This window comes from Sebastes fasciatus, chromosome 9 (genome assembly GCF_043250625.1).
Source record: "Sebastes fasciatus isolate fSebFas1 chromosome 9, fSebFas1.pri, whole genome shotgun sequence".
NCBI lineage: Eukaryota > Metazoa > Chordata > Actinopteri > Perciformes > Sebastidae > Sebastes > Sebastes fasciatus.
Genome location: NC_133803.1, coordinates 16,093,596 through 16,112,704, shown reverse-complemented (window position 1 = coordinate 16,112,704; position 19,109 = coordinate 16,093,596). Strand labels below are relative to the sequence as shown.

General features: G+C 40.4%; 1 protein-coding gene across 2 annotated transcripts in view; it reads left to right on the top strand.

The window, feature by feature from the left end:
- Positions 1 to 2,428: 2,428 nt before the first annotated feature.
- pde10a (phosphodiesterase 10A) overlaps positions 2,429 to 19,109 on the top strand; it is a 66,562-nt gene continuing 49,881 nt past the window's right edge. The window contains exon 1 of one of the 2 annotated variants that reach the window (XM_074646266.1): positions 2,429 to 2,963. In XM_074646266.1, the coding sequence (XP_074502367.1) occupies positions 2,714 to 2,963 (250 nt within the window). In that variant the 5' untranslated portion in view covers positions 2,429 to 2,713. The remainder of the gene's footprint in view (positions 2,964 to 19,109) is intronic. The other variant, XM_074646267.1, reaches the window with a different exon arrangement.

The following is a 19,109-nucleotide window of genomic DNA, read 5'->3' as shown; positions in this document are numbered from 1 at the left end:
AATTGAAGGAAAAAAGCATCAATGCATTGTAGAATGATATACAATCATTCAGCTTGTGATTTTCCTTTAAGAGCCAATTATATGTCCTGTTCTTATAATAAGGAATTATGTATAAAAGCGAGAAAAAGATAATGGGACATCTATCAAAAAAAGAATCTAAAAAGCCATGAAGGCAGGGTATTTCTCTAAGCCTAATAATCCCATTATGATCCCAATGAAAAAAAAGCTCTGTCAAAGCAGGGAGCATTGACGCAAGCATGTCTTGACGTCAGTAGCTGCAGTGAATGAGGGATGGGAGGGGGGGAGAGCCAGAGAGAGAGAGAGAGAGAGAGGGAGGCGTGTTTGCCTTCAGAAAATACCACGAAATACCAGCGTCATTGGCATGAATGCAACGGTAGCTCTCTGCGCATATAGACGCACAGAAAAAAATAATTTCTAAACTATTTGGCCTGACATCCAAGTGACACATTTTGGAGAAGGAACAGTATAAAGGTGCTGAACCTGGAAATCTAAACCAGATGTAGTAAATGAAATATGATCCCACTGACCCGAGAGTGTTCATTAATAAATCAGCATATGAGAGAATGAAGAGAGGAGGAGGAGGAGGAGGAGGAGAGAGGAGAGAGGAGGAGGAGGAGGAGAGAGGGGAGAGGAGGAGAAAGAGGAGAGAGGAGGAGGAGGAGAGAAGAGGAGGAGGAGGAGGAGAGAAGAGGAGGAGGAGGAGAGAGGAGGAGGAGGAGGAGAGAGGAGGAGGAGGAGGAGGGAGGAGGAGGAGGAGGAGGAGAGAGGAGGAGAGAGGAGGAGGAGGAGGAGAGAAGAGGAGGAGGAGGAGAGAGGAGGAGGAGGAGGGAGGAGGAGGAGGAGGAGGAGAGAGTAGGAGAGAGGAGGAGGAGGAGGAGAGAGGGGAGAGGAGGAGAAAGAGGAGAGAGGAGGAGGAGAGAAGAGGAGGAGGAGGAGAGAGGAGGAGGAGGAGGAGACAGGAGGAGGAGGAGGAGAGAGGAGGAGGAGGAGGAGGAGAGAGGAGGAGAGAGGAGGAAGAGGAGAGAGGAGAGAGGAAGGGGAGGGGGAGGAGAGAGGAGGAGGAGGAGAGAGGAGAGAAGAGGATGAGGAGGAGAGAGGAGGAGGAGGAGGAGGAGAAAGGAGAAAGAGGAAGAGGAGAGAGGAGGAGGAGGAGGAGGAGAGAGGAGGAGGAGAAAGGAGAAAGGAGAAAGAGGAAGAGGAGAGAGGAGGAGGAGGAGGAGAGAGGAGAAAGGAGAAAGGAGAAAGGAGAAAGAGGAGGAGGAGGAGAGAGGAGGAGGAGTTGCTCAACTGGTGTCAGGCATCCATCTGTGAAAAGGAAAATTAATATGTGAAAGTCATAATCTGAGAAACTCTGTGCAGTTTTATCCAAGTGGATATCTCTTGAATGCGCACAGTTGTTGTGTTATAGTTAAAGAGCGCTGTTTTTTTTAATTCTCTGAGTCGACCAGAGGGGGAAACTACCATCGAGCAATTTGTAAAAGCCAGACTGGTGGCGTCATTGCCTCCTCTCTATAGTAACCTATATACGCGCAACACCACCACCACGACTCTCCTGCTGCATTTATTCACACATCTTATTCTCAAATTGCTCTGTGTGGCTCCACGCACACTGATGTGAAACGCAAAGACTGGTGATCATAATGTAAGATTAGATTTATTTTTGTAAAGACTTATTTTATACAGTATACACATATTGTATTCTGCTCCTTAAATTATATCTGGAACTATATAATTTGGCTTTTGATGATTGAGATGATTAAGATTGTGCGGAGTGATATATGAAGTAAGAAGTGATGATTGATTATCGGTGTTTTCAATTGTCCTATAGGCTTGAGTTGAGGCATAAAAGTGGATCCTGTTGCACAGACAAAAAAAAAAAAATCTAATTTTACATGAACACAATGCCTGATTGTTCCATTTATGTCACTCTGGCACACTCTGGATTAGGCGGTTTTGCGCAAGAAGAAGCGTCACAGACAAACAGAGTGTTATTGTCTCCTCCTCGTCGCTGCTGGACTGATGATGATGTTGTAGAAGAGAAGAAGGTAGGCTGTCGTAGTATACAGTGTGAGGAATCCTCTCCTCCTCCTCCTCCTTCACAGATGTTGCTGCAGCCGGAGAGCGTCGTTTTCTACTTAGTGCGCAGCTCAAATGTTGCCAAATGGACGCGCGCTTTGGCGCACTTTAGCGCGCAGAAGATAATCTCCGTTTACATTGGCCTCTATACTCTCTGCTCTCCAAGATACCAAAGAGTTCCTGTTGTGTCGGTCTGTTGTGCGTCATCCATGCCTGATTAGACTTGTAGTGTGACGTCGCCGCCGAGGCACCATTCAAGCAAAAAAACACCTCATGCAACGTTGAGAATTGATATTTAAAGAAAAGCAACCAGCACCTTGCAGCTCACCTTAAGACGCGGATCAACAAGTTGCCTCTCCAGTGCGTAACTTCCATCTGAGCATAATCCAGGACGCACGTGATCGACACTTCATCTACAAATATTTCTCATTTTGTCAAGAGAGAAATAAGCTCCAGACTTGTCCTGCAGACAGGAGACGCATCTTGGATTACCATCTCCATACCTCTCCATGCCTCGCTGCGTCTCCAGGTGCTCGGCTGCTGGCCACCACATGGTAACTTTGCGCACACAGCACGCTGCAAAGAAAGAGGGCATAATAGAGAAAAGGGGATCTGAATGAATGGGACTGAGATTGATTCGCATTTCTCTTCTTCTCCTGCCTCCTCTCCCCTCCACAGACTGTTGTATGTGTTTGTGTATATCCTGCCGGTTGAAGGTGTCTCACGTTATCAGCAGATATCGATTCAGCTGGTGGATAGATCCATCACTCGAATAGGGGAGCAGCAAATGTCGAAGAAAAGGAAAAGTCCTGACGACCTGCAGGACTTTGAGGGATCTCCTCCTGCAGGATGCAGCAGCGACCAAGGTAGGAGCCAAAGTTGAACTGTGCAGCCATGTGTTGTCTTCAGGGACTGTTTGGTGACTTACAGACCATTTCTGAATAGGAACCACATATTTATTTCTAAGTCAGAGGCATTTGGGTCATGCACAGCCACTAAAGCTGCTGTGTTAACTCATTTAACCCAGTATTACAGTATTAAACCTGTATACAGTGACATGTTGCCACGCAATCACCTCTCCACTAAAATAAGTACTAGTTGAACTGTGCGGCCATGTGTTGTCTTCAGGGACTGTTTGATGACTTCATATTTTTACAGACCATTTTTTTTTTTTTTTTTTTTTTATACTTAATTTTTTCCCTTTTTTCAAAGCTGTTTTCATATGTGCAATCCACTGTTTGTAATTACAACAGTCTATAAACCAACTTTTAAGTAGATGAGTTTACAGACAAACCCATTAAGTACACTTATAGAAAAAAAACTCAACATTCAAAACCACATCAAAACCAAGAAAAGAAATACCAATAATAATAATGACAAAAAGAAAAAGTAGAGTTAAAAAAACAAAAAAACAAAACAAACAAAAAAAACACACATAACAAAAAAAAAAACAACAACAATAATAATACAAAAATACAAGACCATTTCTAAGTAGGAACCACATATTTATTTCTAAGTCAGAAGCACTCTGGTCATGCACAGCCACTACAGCTGCTGTGTTAACTCATTTAACCCATACAGTATTAAACCTGCACAGTGACATGTTGCCATGCAATCACTTCTCCACTAAAATAAGTACTTTGATCCCTAGAAAACAATCTTGTGTGTTGCTGCGGATTACTTCTTTATAATCTCTCATCAATCCTCAGTGGAGTCACATTTGTGTGACATCAGGTTTGGTTGCAGAACAGACTTTCATTCTCAGCTACATGAAGGAAGTATAGAAACTGTGGCATTAGTCGTAGAAGCGTTGTTGGTATAGTATATGACTGTCATCACCTGTTGATTCAGAAACTGCATTATACACATTATGAATGGTGGTTCACCTAGATTTACTATCTCCAGTCCAGTTGTAAAGGTGGGGTTGATTTATTGATATGTATTGTGTGAGTTCAGAGGGATACCATCATGGTGTCCCTGGTGTGCATCCAGAGGCCCGGCATGCTATTGGGCTAACTTTTGTGCACAGAGAAAATAAAAATAAACTGTTGCTAAATACTGTGGATACATATAGCAACCCAGCAGCACAGAACCACCACTCCATGTTCATTATCCATTGGTAAATTCAGCAAAATAAAATAACACATTTTCTTTAAATAAAAGCAGAGCCATGATTGGCAATAATAAGCTGAACATTATTAATAGTTATATTGTTAGTCAGTGTAATAAATGAATGCTAAATGAACAACTTTAAATATTCTAATATCAAACATATCAATAAATAGCTGTGTAGTGGCCATTTTGTCGGAAAAATCTAAATCAAACTTAAATCAGAGGGCCACTGACACACCAGGGGGTATGTAGTTTACGCAGGCAAAAGAGTCCATTGTCCATGCAAAATGTATGTGTTTCTGATGATTTATTTATCAAAAAACAACAACAACAAAAACATAAAACATAAGCCCACTCAGGTGCATGCTGGTCCTACCTGCCTACTTACCTATACAACCACGGATGCCCACAGTTTTACCCAATTCATGAACAAAAGAAAACAAAATACCAATTATGCAACAAACTAAATATAGGCTACCAAACAAGAAAATAATTAAACTAAACAAATAACTATCAAAAGAAAACACTATCAAAAAATGAGTCCAAATAAAGTAAACATCTAGAATAATAAATCAAACAATACTACTTTTGAAACAACAAATAAATAGCTCCTACAAGCTGTTATTTGTAACTCCAAAAAGCCTGCAGTCACAAATTATGAGTCAATGGACACAGACATGTAAAAGACCTCCCACCCCTCCTACATAGGAGCAAGAAGACACCCAGACTGAAAGAGGCGCAAAACTGTTTTGTGTCTCTTTATAGTCATTTGACAGATTTTCCAACAAGAAATCACCTCATACAGAGGCTCTATAGTCCAGGAGGCATTGGCCACTGATTGGCTCTCATTGATGGATGTGGATCCTGCGTTGAGTAAAAAAGTGTTATTTTACACAGCTGCTTACTTACTGCTGTCTGCATCAGGTAACAGACACAAAACGAGGCCAATAACTGTAACAAACTGTGTTGTTACAGCTCAGGTCGCTTTGAGATTAAACACCTGGAAGTAGAACCAACATTATCAACTACACAGATTTGAGGAAAGTAAAGCATTACATGTCTAAAAAACAGGACTGATTTTTGTTTATACTGGCTTTTATTTACCACCTGAAGATTAGCAACAATTTGCCCACATTTATATTTTTTTCACTAAATCACTGAGATCATCCCCATGACTGGATTAATCCTTCCACTTCCGGGTGTTTAATCTCAAAGCGTCCTTAGCTGTAACAACCCAGTTTGCTACAGTTAGTGTGTGTAGTGATTGGAGATCGGGATGAGCACACAGTTTATGACCGTGTAGCCATGCACACGTTATTGTTTGTTGTATTGTTATATTACTAGAGAAGCGACAGAGGTTGTTTGTGTTGAGTGCACGCGTCCAAACTAGTTTTTTACCCAGTCTAGCAATCACTCATTGGCTTTGAGTAGCAATAGTCAACACAACTCTCTTTTTCAGGAGGCAGCTTTTGAAATACCTCGATCGTCAGTGTGGCTGCTATTATGCTGGAGAACACATGACATGGGTTGTAAGTTCAAGGCCAAGAACCGCATCACCTTCAAGCAGAGAGTCGTGCGTGCTTGCATGAATAATCCTGTAGCAATGGAAACATGAGGACTAGACGTGTGGGCTGTTTCCTTTGCATCACTGAATGTGTCATTTGTAGATTTGGAAAATACGTATCCCTAATTAAGCATACATTTCTGTTTGTCTTTTACTTTTCATCTCTTTCTAAGACTAGATCAGTCATCTCTGAAAATTACTGAATTTACTCTTGTTTTGTGCCACATGACGCCTTAAAAATTTGACTCATAAAAGGATCAGTTCACCCACATTACAAAAAAACTAACCTCTGGTAATAAACACCAAGGCATGCTGATGGTTATGCTTTTACCTTCCCGGTTTTGAGATATCCATCTCTGTGATCTCTGCCTCCACTCTAACACAACAGAGGTCAATGAAGTTCAGTTTGTTTTGCTTAAAGCGTTGAAAAATGATTTCTAGAAATGTTATTTGCAACATGTCTTTCCAGAAACAGTGTCAAGTGTCCAAAGAACAAGAGTTTTCATAAAGACTAGTTCTTTGGTAGAAAGTAGGTCCATTAAACACTGTTAGCAGTGACGTCTGTGGAGAAGCATTTATTCTAAAAAAGACATTTTTAATGTAATTTTTCAACGCTGTCAGCACCAAGAACAAAATTGTATTTACCACCATTGCATTAGGGTGGAGGCAGAAATCTTGATACCTGGACAAATCAAATCACATTCATCTGCATGGTTACCACTGGAGTATAAGCTTTTTGTAAGTTGAGTGAATTGACACTTTAAAGGGATTTTTGAATTAGGGTTGTATGAGGTACTCATCCATTGCCGGTGTATTACCTATAGTAGATGACGATCGGCACGCCCCCAGTTTGGAGAAGCAGGCAGGAGTACCGGCACGGAAGGAAAGCAATGTACTGGTGCCCCATCCAGCAGCAAAATGTGTTTTAGCCACCTAAAAAATAACCCACCTAAAAAAAAAACAATATCAGTTTAAGTGTTCGCTATATTTAGAATATCTTGCCATCAGACAGCCCTTTCTGACGGTGAACTGAAGCCGATATCTCTGCTCTTTTCAAAGCCACCAGACTCCTTTGACAAAATTTTACCTCACAGAACACAGGAGTTGCTGGTCTACCGCTGCCTCGACCGGTTAGTCTGTTTGTGTTATTGTGTAACTTTTGTGGATCTGACCCAACCCTTTAAGACCTCAATATAAACTCCTAGATGCAGTGCAGGATTTACGGTAAACACTATGGCTTCCTCAGGCCGGCAGACTTGTTTGTTTTCACTGGAGACGTGACCTGTTTGCATCACAGTCTTTGGCTCTGTATCCTTTTGGGTGCATGCCCAAATGAGAGTTTCCCTTGCTTAACATGGAAGGAGAGCCGGGCGCTTCCATCCCCGACTGTGCCTGGCATCTGTGACTACTTAGGGGGTACAAACACCCACTGAACTCCTCCCACTCGAGAGTCTGCATGCTTTGATGCAGGATGGCAGCGCTATGTTGTACAGCACACTGTCATAGCAAATGAAGATTTTAAACCAAGTTATTATACACTCTAAGGAGTGATTTATGAAGGAACCAGAGAATAAACTGTAACTTCTTACTAAAAAAATCAGGCAGTAGTGCATAAGCGAACAGTATTGTGATACAGTTGTGAATGGCTACTGTTACAAAAAGCAGAGAAATACAATAAATCCATGATATATTTGTGCATCATGAACCAAATCTGGAAACCAGTCACTATGGCGCCGCTACTGTCGCTGCTCCATTCACTGTGGCCTCTGAGGGCTTGAGCTCGTATTTTCTCATGGAGATCGTTTTTGTTCGCTCAGATATCCCCGGCAAGGCCAGGAGGGGAGGTGTAGAAACAGGGGCATTGAGATTCATATCAGGACCACAAAGCATTTTTTGTCTTGCCTCTCGGTGTGTGCAGCCTGGACCTGTCGATTACAGGGCCGCTCCTGGGTGCTCCGTCCAGCCCCCCTGCCCACCAACCACCACCACCGCTGGTCAACAGGCCTTCAGCTTTGTGAGTGATGAGTAAGATACAAAGCTAGGCATGAACCTTGATGTCTGAATGTATTGCTAAATTTAATATGGACTAGCCGCTCTGCTTCTATGCACACTAATACACTGGACATTTTAAGAAATATTGAGATACCCAGTAGTTGTTGTTTTTTTAAATAAAGCCATCCTACAAATAATAAAATGATAAGATGTATCTTTGTTCTTAACTACAGTAAACTGCTTGGCTAATTCAATGCAGCATCAGTGGGTGCAACCTGTAAACACAACATTGACCCATTTGGCAAAAATGAAAGCAAACTGTTTCCTGTTTACACTTCCAGCAGATACGCAGCAATATTAGCATTCATTTGGAGTCATGTTTCTGGCAACCCTGTGAATGTAAGTCCAATATACTTCTCCTTTTTGTTCTATTTTGGTCTCCACCGACTCTTCAGCAGTTAAATGCTCCACTGTCTTCACCAGCTGGTCTCCAACTTTGTCTTTATCTGAGCATTTTGCTGTTCACATTATAATAAGAAAAGATTATGTTATAACTGTATTAGTTTGTATGACATAATAAGGGGAAAATATCTTGTTATAAGAATATCATTTTCATGATAATGTGATCCGTTTTTCTTTTTCTGGAGTGCAGGGCTGGGCAATATGACGATATCAAAACAATATAAAAATATCTATCTTAAATGTTTTTCGATATTGTTTCTATCGCAATACCGGGCCTTTTTTTTAATCTATAATTTTACTTAAAACTCTAATGTTCACTTTGCATTTAAGCTCTTAAAATGAGAAAATATTCAGTACTTCATTCGTCAATTATTTAATTCACACAGGTATATACAAAAATAGGCTTTTTTTATTTCATATAGACTATTTATTTATTGAATTAACACAAAACATGCTATATCGTGATACATATCGTTATCGAGATATGAAATGACTTATATCATGGTAGAATATTTTGGACATATCGCCCAGCCCTGCCGGCGTGGCAGCAATACGCTGCTTTAGAAAAACAGCTCTGAGGAGAGCGGTGAGAGTGAACCTATATTGTTAATATAAAGATATTGATTTTCGTGCAGCTTTGAGGATTTTCATATCATTGGATGTGCTATTAATATGCACATTTATACGAATAGTATAGGACATAACGAGCACAATACAAGTTTGAACAAAACAAACAAAAAGTCTATGAAACAGCTCAAGTATAGCTATAAAAATTACTGAAATATGCATCAATATAACACTTTACACAGCGCTTTAATAAAACCAGGAGAATTAAAAAAAAAAAGTAAGTTTATATGATGGGTTGAAGCATAACAATTTTACTGTGTCTTCTTTGTTTTCCTGCATCTGACCCATTAGAGCAAATAATTGCCATAGATCTTCTCCACAGTAACTATGATGGTGCTCCCACCTCTTAGACAATACGTCAAGAAGAACATTACAAAAAGGTCTCCACTCACAGGAACAAAAAAGGCCCTGTTCCTATGAGACAGAAGATCGACGCAGGAAATGCCAGCTAGAGTTTCTCTTTCATTTTGAATTCAGACTGTTGAGAGAATAGTTCCAGATCTTGTGGATTGGTTTGTCCTCATAGATTAAAGTGAGGAGCAGCTCAACGTCACACACCGTCATGGCTTTCCAGCGGTGCACCATGTGTGTGTCTTTAGCTTGGCTTTGTGCCCACGATGCTGAAAGACTGTGCAAGTGCAGCACTCTCGTGACACCAAAGAGCACTTAGTGTGTAAACCACATGCAACACACATTCAAACGCTCACATATCCTCATGAATATTCCTCATCTGTGTTGTTCTCTTGTTCGACGCAGCGTCAGTCTATGAAGGCCGTAGCTGCAGACTGTTTGGAACAAGCTCAACTATTACAAGAATACCACTTAGTGGTCTTAACGTGTATTGCAGGTCACAGTAGTGCACACAAAGATCAGGATCAAAGGATAAAAAGTCTTCATTTCATCATAATTGTTACATTTTTTACATTTATACCAAATGTTGACCTTTGCCCTCTCTGTAATTTGACAATAGCTTTAAGATGTCTACATCAGCGTCCTCAGACAGACAGACAGACGGACGGACACTAGGTGGAGCTAAAGTATAAAGATGAACCGCAGGGAGCAGCGTCAGAGAAATTCACCACGGAGCAGACAACCATAACTCTGCATGAAGATGCTTTTCTTTAAAATTATTATTATTATTTGCAGTCTTGGTAATCACCTTTTAAAAGTTCCACAAAATTATAGATTTATATGATCCTCTAATATCAAAAGATGTTTCAATGGCGCCGTTTTTTATATGAACTAGCAGAAGGCAGAAAAAAAAATCCATTCTATTGTTTAATCAATAGAATCATTGTTGTTAATTAAACATTGAAGTTATTGGTTTTCAGTGTTTACTGTTTCAATTGGACTGCAGTGCTGAACAAGATTAGGGCTTCTCCTTGTAGAACAATTGGATTCTAAACTACAATAAATCAGAAAAAATGCTATAGTTTCAGGGTTAGACGAGGCTAGAGTGTGCGCGTAAGTGTGTTTAGTTCATGAATGGATTGTGTCCATGTGTTATCAGTAAACAGGCAGACCTGACGTCTGGCTGCTCGGCCGTCTTGGCCTCCTGATGTCTGCTGTGCAGAGAGATTGACAGGCCTGTACGTCAGCACCCATATTTCTCATCTATGATCATACTGACTGTGTTTGGCTTCTGATGAGGGCTGCAGGCGGCCAGCTACCACTCGTCCCCCCCAGCCACTCCCCAAAATCTTTGAACTCAATATGGAGCTCTCTTTCTTTCTCTTTTTTTAAAGTGTTTCTTTTTTCAAGTCACAAAATTGATTCATATCAACCTATACAAATTAACGATAAAGTCCAGCTACATTTCATTGTTTTATTCTTGCATCAGTCAATGTGCTTCTTTACCATGTAGTTCTGTTAGTACTGAATGGGACTGAACAAAAATAAAAGTAAAAAAAATAAATAAATATTTGATCATTATTTTTACATGAAAAACACGATGTTTGCATATTTTGTATAACAATGCAATTAGAAGTAATAATTCTTCTTCTTTGTCCTTATGACAAAAGCACATCAGGCAGGTTTTGGGTAAATTATTTATAATATATATATATATTATTATTATTTTGTAAATGTTGTGAGCCGTGTTGTGGTGTTAAAGATAATTTCCTCTTGGTGTGTCCATGTGTAATGCTTGCACAAGGAGCAGAGTCAAACAGTCAGTCAGCAGCGCCTCACTGTATACACACCGTACAGCGTCACACAAGAAATACACTCTGACAAGCTGTGTGACATCACTCAGCTGTAAGTAACAATCCGATCTGTGTGTTTGGTGGTTAAAAGGCTTACGTTGGACCAAGACGTTGTTGGCTTCTCAGCCATGCATCGTTTTACTGAGGGAGGGTGTTTACCTTTTGTAAAGCCAGAAGGAACTCATCATTGTGTGTGTGTGTGTGTACGAGGTAGAGAGCGGAGTGATGGTTTGATGCAGCGGTGGAAGAAGTAATCAGATCCTTTGCTTGAGTATATAAAAGTCGTAATACCACAGTTTAAAAGTCAAAGCGTCCTCGAGCGAGACACTGAACCCCAAGTTGCTCCCTGGGTGTTTTACAGCGGCCCACTGCTCCTAAATGTTTAGGATGGATCAAATGCAGAGGTCACATTTCATGTATGTACCTGTATGTAGGTATATGATGATTCTAATGAAAGTTTAAAGTTTTTTTAAGTACTATGTTACAAGTAAAAGTCCTGCATTTAAAATCCTAAATAAGTAAAAGTGCATAAATATTAGCATCAATATATACTTTAAGTACCAAAAGTAAAAGTACTCATTATGCAGAATGGGTCATTTCAGAAAAAATTATATATATATATATATATATATATATATATATATAAATATATAAAATGTTATATATTATATTATATATATATTATATATTATATATTTATTAGGGCTGACCCGAATGAAGCTTCGACCATTGCCATGGTATACAACCTCCAAATCACTATTTGAATGCTTCATTTCTTTTTTAATTTTTCATATATAGGTATATAATAATAATGTATGAATCCCAAAATACCCCATGACATAAGGAATAATCTCACAACATTATTTATTATTCATATTAAACATTAATTGTTATTAGTTATTCTCAGACAGATATTGCTGTTTTTGTATTTATATTTATATATATATATATATTAATATATTAGGGCATTCCCGCATAGCATTTTTAGTATTAAGTAATTTCAACTTGACATACTGCTGGGGAGTGTAATCTATAACAAATAATTATAATGTATTAGTTGATTATATTTTTTATTACCAATCTGAATCTGCAAAGTAACTAAAGCTGTCATATACACTGTATGTAGTAGAGTGAAAAGTACAATATTATATAATGGAAAATACCAAAGTAAAGTACAGTCACCTCAAAATTGTACTCAAGTACAGGACTTGGTTAAGTGTATTCAGTTACACCCCACCACTGGTTTGATGGGCAGCTGATGAGGTCATGGCTCATGTCTCCTGCTTACGTCATCACATCTATAGGATGTGACTCTCTCTAGCAGAGCTGCAGCTGCTGCTCTCGTTGCTCTAACAGTGTCAGAGAGACACAGAAAAACCCTAAATCTGAACCACATTTTAGCCCACATGTTGATAAAAATCATCACGCCAGCCAGCAGACCTGCAGTGGAAAGCAAAATTTCTCTGAAAATGAAACAATATGTTTTTACATTCTCTTTTTAGTTTAGTCTATTAAGACGATATGTTTTTTTTATACATGTATGTGTGCTCAACACGTGATCACACGTGCTCGCTCTCTTGTGCACATCTGAGGAGACACATCTGACCTCCTGTTTTGCATGCAGTTTTACAAGATTGCACAGTGAAGCGTTTCACATGGCCGAGTGACGTCAGCAAAGCAAAATGAGCACTGTTTGTTTTGTTTTTTTCTTTCGCCTGCACAGACCTCTGACCACATGCTCATCATCATCATCATAGTCATCCTCTAGAATTACAGATGTGATAATCTAGGTCAGAAGTGGTGCCAACAGGAAACACTGTCCGCTAATCTAAATAACCAGGATCTGCATGTGTGAGAGATGCACGAGTGTGTGTGTGTGTGTGTGTGTGTGTGTGTGTGTAAATATCGGACTGTGTGTGTGCATCAGAGAGAAAAAGTATTTAAATATATATTTTTATGAATTTATTTCTGAATTTGTGAAAGAAAATTCTGTTTATTTGCTCAAAACTACATTCTTTAGGATTTTATAGAAAGAATAGAATAGAAAGAAAAATCCCTAATTAATCCCTTAATGTTAAAGCTATTAAATACTATTTAATGCTATAATAATATAGCATTAAATATAATGTATAATATAATTCTGGGCGGGTTTATTAGCTATGCATCCTTTGATACTGAAAGCCATTTGGTTACTCTGGAAAAATCGGCAGTTGCATCAGCTATGATATATGCTGCATTTACGTAAATACATAATGCTGTATAAGATGCAAAGAATAATGTATGCTAAGCTGTTGCTTTGTGAGAACATGTAAAAAGCTTCCTCCTTTTTCAGCACTGTATTTGTGTGATTGTGGTATAAAATAATAAAATACACGTCTGCTGGTGCACTATTAAATGTCATTGAATGGTGCGGTACTGTATGGGTTTAATGCACATAAATTACATCTAACCGTGTATGTGTGTGTGTGTGTGTGTGTGCATGTGGTAAACGTTCAGGCAGGCATAATGTGTGCCAGCTCTGTGACATCGTAGAGGACATGAGGCCCAGGTGGGTGCTGTGAGTGGCAGTAACAGCATCTCCTGCTCGAGCCTGCCCCATCTCTGACTTCATTGGCTCCAGCTCTGACGCAGATACACGCACCAACCCCCCTCCCTCCCACCGCTCACTTCTTTCATCACGTTTTTTTTTTCTCTCACCCATTTAAATGTTTTTTGATTCATGTGCTTTCTGCAGCTCCCTCCTCCTACTGTAGCGCTCCACATCACATATCTGCACCGTTGTGCGCTTTGTGCTTTCTCTGTTTTGTCTCTTGTGCATTGATAGAAACATTTTCTTTCATTTTATTTCTCGCCATATTACCCCACGTTAATCCTCTCTCCTTTTTTAATTTAATTGTGCAGTGTGATGAGGTCTAAATCATGGCGAGCCACTGAGAGCATTAGAGGTGTTATATGGTCACATTAAATTTGTCAGCATGTGGCACAAGAGCAGACGACGGCTTCCACTGTTTCAGTCAACTGCTGCATTAAAACCGTTGAAATGTGCAATAAAATATGTTCAGCATGGATCACGTCATAACATTTTGTCCACCGACTGCACACTGTACATCAAGTGTATCCCTCTAGGTCTCATTTACAGTTTTTCTGTTGACAAATTTATTAATAAACTAAAATAATTGAAAATTAAATAACTTAAAAGAATGTAATATGATCTCAAAGGTGTAAATTGTAATATAGGAAGGGAAACTGAAAAACACATTACATTTTGTATCAGTCTCTCCTTAATAAGAAGAATAAGAACTGTATTTTTATACTGTACAAGCCATTTAGCATGATACCATTTAGCCACAGTTGTAGCACAGCTGTCCACATTGTCTGCTAACAGTGTGTCTGATGCTGTGAATTTAGGCGGAGGAATTCTGGCACTGCTCTGACTTCATTCAACACTTCATTTTTGCAGTCAGAGTAAGCTATGCTGCTCCAAGTGTTGCCTTACAAACCTCTACGTTGCTGATGTTTGTATGCTTTTTTACTGTCTAGAGTGACCTTCATGCACAAGAATACCCGTCAGCTTCCAGGGGCGCTACAGTTTGCCCTGACCTTTGACCTCCATGTAGATAAATGAGAAATGATATGAGACTCTCCCTGCAGGGAATACATAACTAATCATTCAGAATTTGCTAATAGAACTGGCATTAATGAAACATTTTTATCAGAGGTGTCATTTGTCTGGTGCTTCACAGCATCTAGCAGCAAAAGTGAACTGTAAAGGCCCGCTGCGGCTGACATGCTATACGCAGAGCCCTGAAACCCTGCCCCCGCTGCTGCACAGAGCGCTATCGCTTGTTTATTCAAAGTTTAATAATACTAAACGTGTCACGTGTTGAAATTGCACCAACTTCGACACTGCACCTCCTTTGGTCCCCAGCAATGCACCCGCCAAATGTGAAGTAGATCGGATGAGTGGTTCTTGAGATATGCAAAGGACACAGACAGATATTCCTTGCTTTAGATTTAAATTGATGGAGCTTCAAAGCTGTGCGGGTCCCAAGACCAACCAGTAAGAGTCGCTAGAGCAGTGGACATGATCATTCACCATACTAGGGATTATATTGTGCAATGACAAGTGGCTTGACTGACTGAACCATTGATGGTTTTTGGGGTCTTGACCAGATGTCAGACTTGACTTAACCACCAGAATACAAATAAGATACCTCAATATCATCACTTTACAGTATGGCCTTTCAGAAAGATCAGTTTAACAAACTGTCTCTAGAAGGGACACTGTATATGGCCTGCACCAAATTGGGTTAGATTATCCAGTTAGTCGGTCTACATCCTGCCTACTGACCAGTCACACCGTTTCATCATTCCTTGTCCTTAAACTCTGGAGCACCATTGGTAGATAGAGGCTCTGTCATTTTTTGGGACCCTGACAGCCAATCTTCATGCTCCTGCTGTCAGGGCAACACAGCTCCCAGCAAGAGGCTTGTTGTCATACTGGAGATGCTGGATGTACAGAGGCCAGAGATCAGTCATTTAACCAGCTCCACCCCAAGTGAAAGTTAGGCCCATCATCCTCCTCAGGTTCCATGAACACACTGTTACTGTCAGGGAGTCCATAAAAGGCAACCTTCCCCAGATCAGCCCGTTTCCTGTTGACAAGCCAGTGCTGCACCTCTTCTGGAGGGACATGCAGGCAGCTGAAGAGCCAAGTTTTATTGGTGGACACTTGCCCTTGGGCCCTTGGGGACACAAAATGTAATCCCTGCTGTGTAATCTACACACTGATGCAGCAATGCCGGCAAAAAATCCAGTCTTTAATGGTTCCATTGCACTAGACTCTATGTTTCCCATGTGGAAGGAAGTCCTCCAGGATACAGATGAGTCAGTACATGTGACAGGCCACAAACTGTGCGCTCAGGCCTACATGTCCGCTGAGAAGCTCAGACTCCCGCGAGCTAGCAAACTCAAAGCAGCTACTATACAGAATTTGTTATTTTGGCCAATTTCTCATTAGGATTTGGGAGCGGGGTGGAGCATCACTTACAAACATGTACATTTGGATCTCATTGAGAGCTTGGATCCAGATTCAACTTTATTGCAACAGGAGGAAACCATCAAAGCTTCTGTTGGGCAATAGAAAGATTCCAGGAATCATCTGGTTCAACACAAAATCATCTAGTTCAACCCAACAAATGTTCACACTTTAGAGGACATATACATGAAATACAGGTCAAGTCAACTGAGAGTCTGAGACCAACCTCTACTTGCTCTACTCACCTTCCTCTCTCCTCACTGTTGTCAGTTCAGTCTGAAAAGTGAAGCCAATGCGGAAGTGCCTTAAACTTGTATTCTTTCTAACAGCCAGCAGGGGGCGACTCCTCTGGTTGCAAATAGAAGTCTGATTGTATAGAAGTCTATGAGAAAATGAGCCTACTTCTCACTTGATTTATTACCTCAGTAAACATTGTAAACGTGAGTTTATGGTCTCAATCTCTGGTTTCAAGTCTTCTTCAATACAGCATGATGTTCGTTTAGTAAATTATGGTCCCATTTAGAGTCAAATAGACCATAAAGCAGGGTATGCTTTAGGGCGTGGCTACCTTGTGATTGACAGGTCGCTACCACGGCATTGTCCGATCTGGGAGTTGTCTGTGTTTTCGTCTTACAACTTTAACCCTTTCACAGTGTGTTTTCAGTTCATGAAAGTTAATTATAACATTTTGGGTGCCTAAAAATTTCTTATTCAGCGTTAGGTTGTGCTTAGCTCCACCCTCTCGTGTCACTTCTGGTTGCAAATAACCAAGAAGGCGATGGGCAAAAATTCTGAACTCAAGGCTTTAACACCGTAGTCCACAAACCAATGGGTGACGTCACTGTGAATACGTCCACTTCTTTTATACAGTCCATGAGTCAGAAGCATTATGGACGCTAAACCTCTTGTATATTCATAGTGGACCCAGATCAGATCCATTTGACCAGGCAATAAAGATTATGGTCATGATTTTGATAATCCAACCCCTCTGGATGGACTTTCTCAGCAAGTGGCTGGCTGTATATGAAAGCCAAGACTTTGATGCATTGTGGTGACATCACACCAATTATATATTATGCACCCAGTCAGGCTGAGTGAGGAATAATCTCAGGGGACATGTAATGCCGAGAAAAGCCTTCATGCTTCCTCTTGTGTTCTCCATTTTGGTCTTGGTTGCCATTTTCCGTGAGAAACGACAGCGACAGCAGGTTGATATGATGACTTTTCACATCACAGCAATTTAATGACCATGCTGATTATTTTTAATTTCATTTAATTGGTTAAATGCAGCAAACGTTATATGGCCAATTGTGTTTTCTAAATCAGAGTGAGTTCAGTGAGAAATTCAACTTTTTAATATTTTATTATCTCATTATTCATTTTGGAAATCCAAATTTACAGTATAAAATCTGCTACAAAGTATGTCCCATGGAAGAACTCGTTGTATTTTGTGACATTAACTAATTTGAGTACTTTTATTTATTATGACTGTATTCAAAATATAACAATATTTAATCTATATTTATCCCCTGCTATTTCTTCTTCTTGCTTTTGTGAAATCTAAACACACACCTAAACATACATACTCCTTTAATGTAATGATCCTCTACTGTATCACTAACATTGCCTCATATAATCTATAGGGCTTTCTACCGATACAGACCGAGATTAAATTCGAATTTGTGTAGGATCATTTCTTTTTGCCACAGCAACACATACTGTATGTGGTTATACAGACAAATATGAACAATGTTACATAATGTGCCAGAGACAATCTCAGAAAAGGTGAGAGAAGGAGAACAGGAGAGAACAATGAGATCAATGAATCGCATGTCCTAATGATGTCTTAGAAGAAGAAAATAAAAAACAGAAAGATGTTCAGAACATTGAGCGGTAAACAAAGATGTCATCTTCTCTCCTGGGACCGTGAGGACGTCTGAGCGAGCAACAAACCTTTCCTCTGGGTGCTTCTAATATACCACAATCTGACGGCAGTTGTTCAAAATGGGAATTATTAAGAGGACTGAGGGCAGGCGACGATATGCTGCATTTCCATTAACCTAAATTATGCACCTATCTCACATTTGTCCTAATGGATCACAGTGCAATGACGTCCATTGACGTCACGTTTCAGACGATCCGCATTGCAGTCGCATGCAAATTTGCGCATGCCAGGCTTTGTGTAAATGTGGAACTCCTTTTTTTTCATTATTGCATTTTCCAATAAGAGTAAACAGAGGCAGTAATATGCTCATTGGTTGTTGAACTAGTTGCGAGCCAAACTGTGAAGATGTGCATAACTCCCTCAGCCCCCCAGGGACCCTGTATTTTCATGGGCCTGCCTCTGACGTCAATGCTCCGGCTGTCCTGTGGATTGTCAGAACAGACTATTCAGTTGGGGGGGAGGGGACTGGAAGTCTCTGTGGTGTGTGTCTGCCGCATGTGATGTGTGTGTGTGTGTGTGCCTTCGTGGATGTAACTGTGCTCCTGTGTGTATATGTGTTCATGCTTGTGTGTGCTCGCATGTGATCTGTAAATGTTTCACTTACATCTGGGGCGTGTGTGTGTGTGCAGAGTGCAAAAAGCTTGTACAGTGCCTTGAATCAGAAATGTGCTTAAGTGGATGAGGTCTGTAATGTGGGGGTAGGGGGGTGAGGCTGTGTGTGTGAACAAGCGCACACACGTCTGAAGATGTGCAGCTCTTACGTTAGGAGACAGAGGCCGTATAGTCGCGAGGAGGATGTTTGCTGAAAACGGCAGAGAGAGGGGGGAACAGCTAAGCATGGCTGCCGACCACTTCACTCTTATAGGTCAGCTGTTGATCCCCCAGCGGACGATAGTAAAGCAGCAGCCATATAGGAACCTTCTGCATGTGACACACACACACACACACATGCCATATTAAGACACATGAGATTTCAGCTTCTTTCATCATCACCTTTTTGATTTCCATAAATTTCTCTTTAACGCACATGCTATCCATTCACAGATGGATATGGGATTTGGTGGCAGG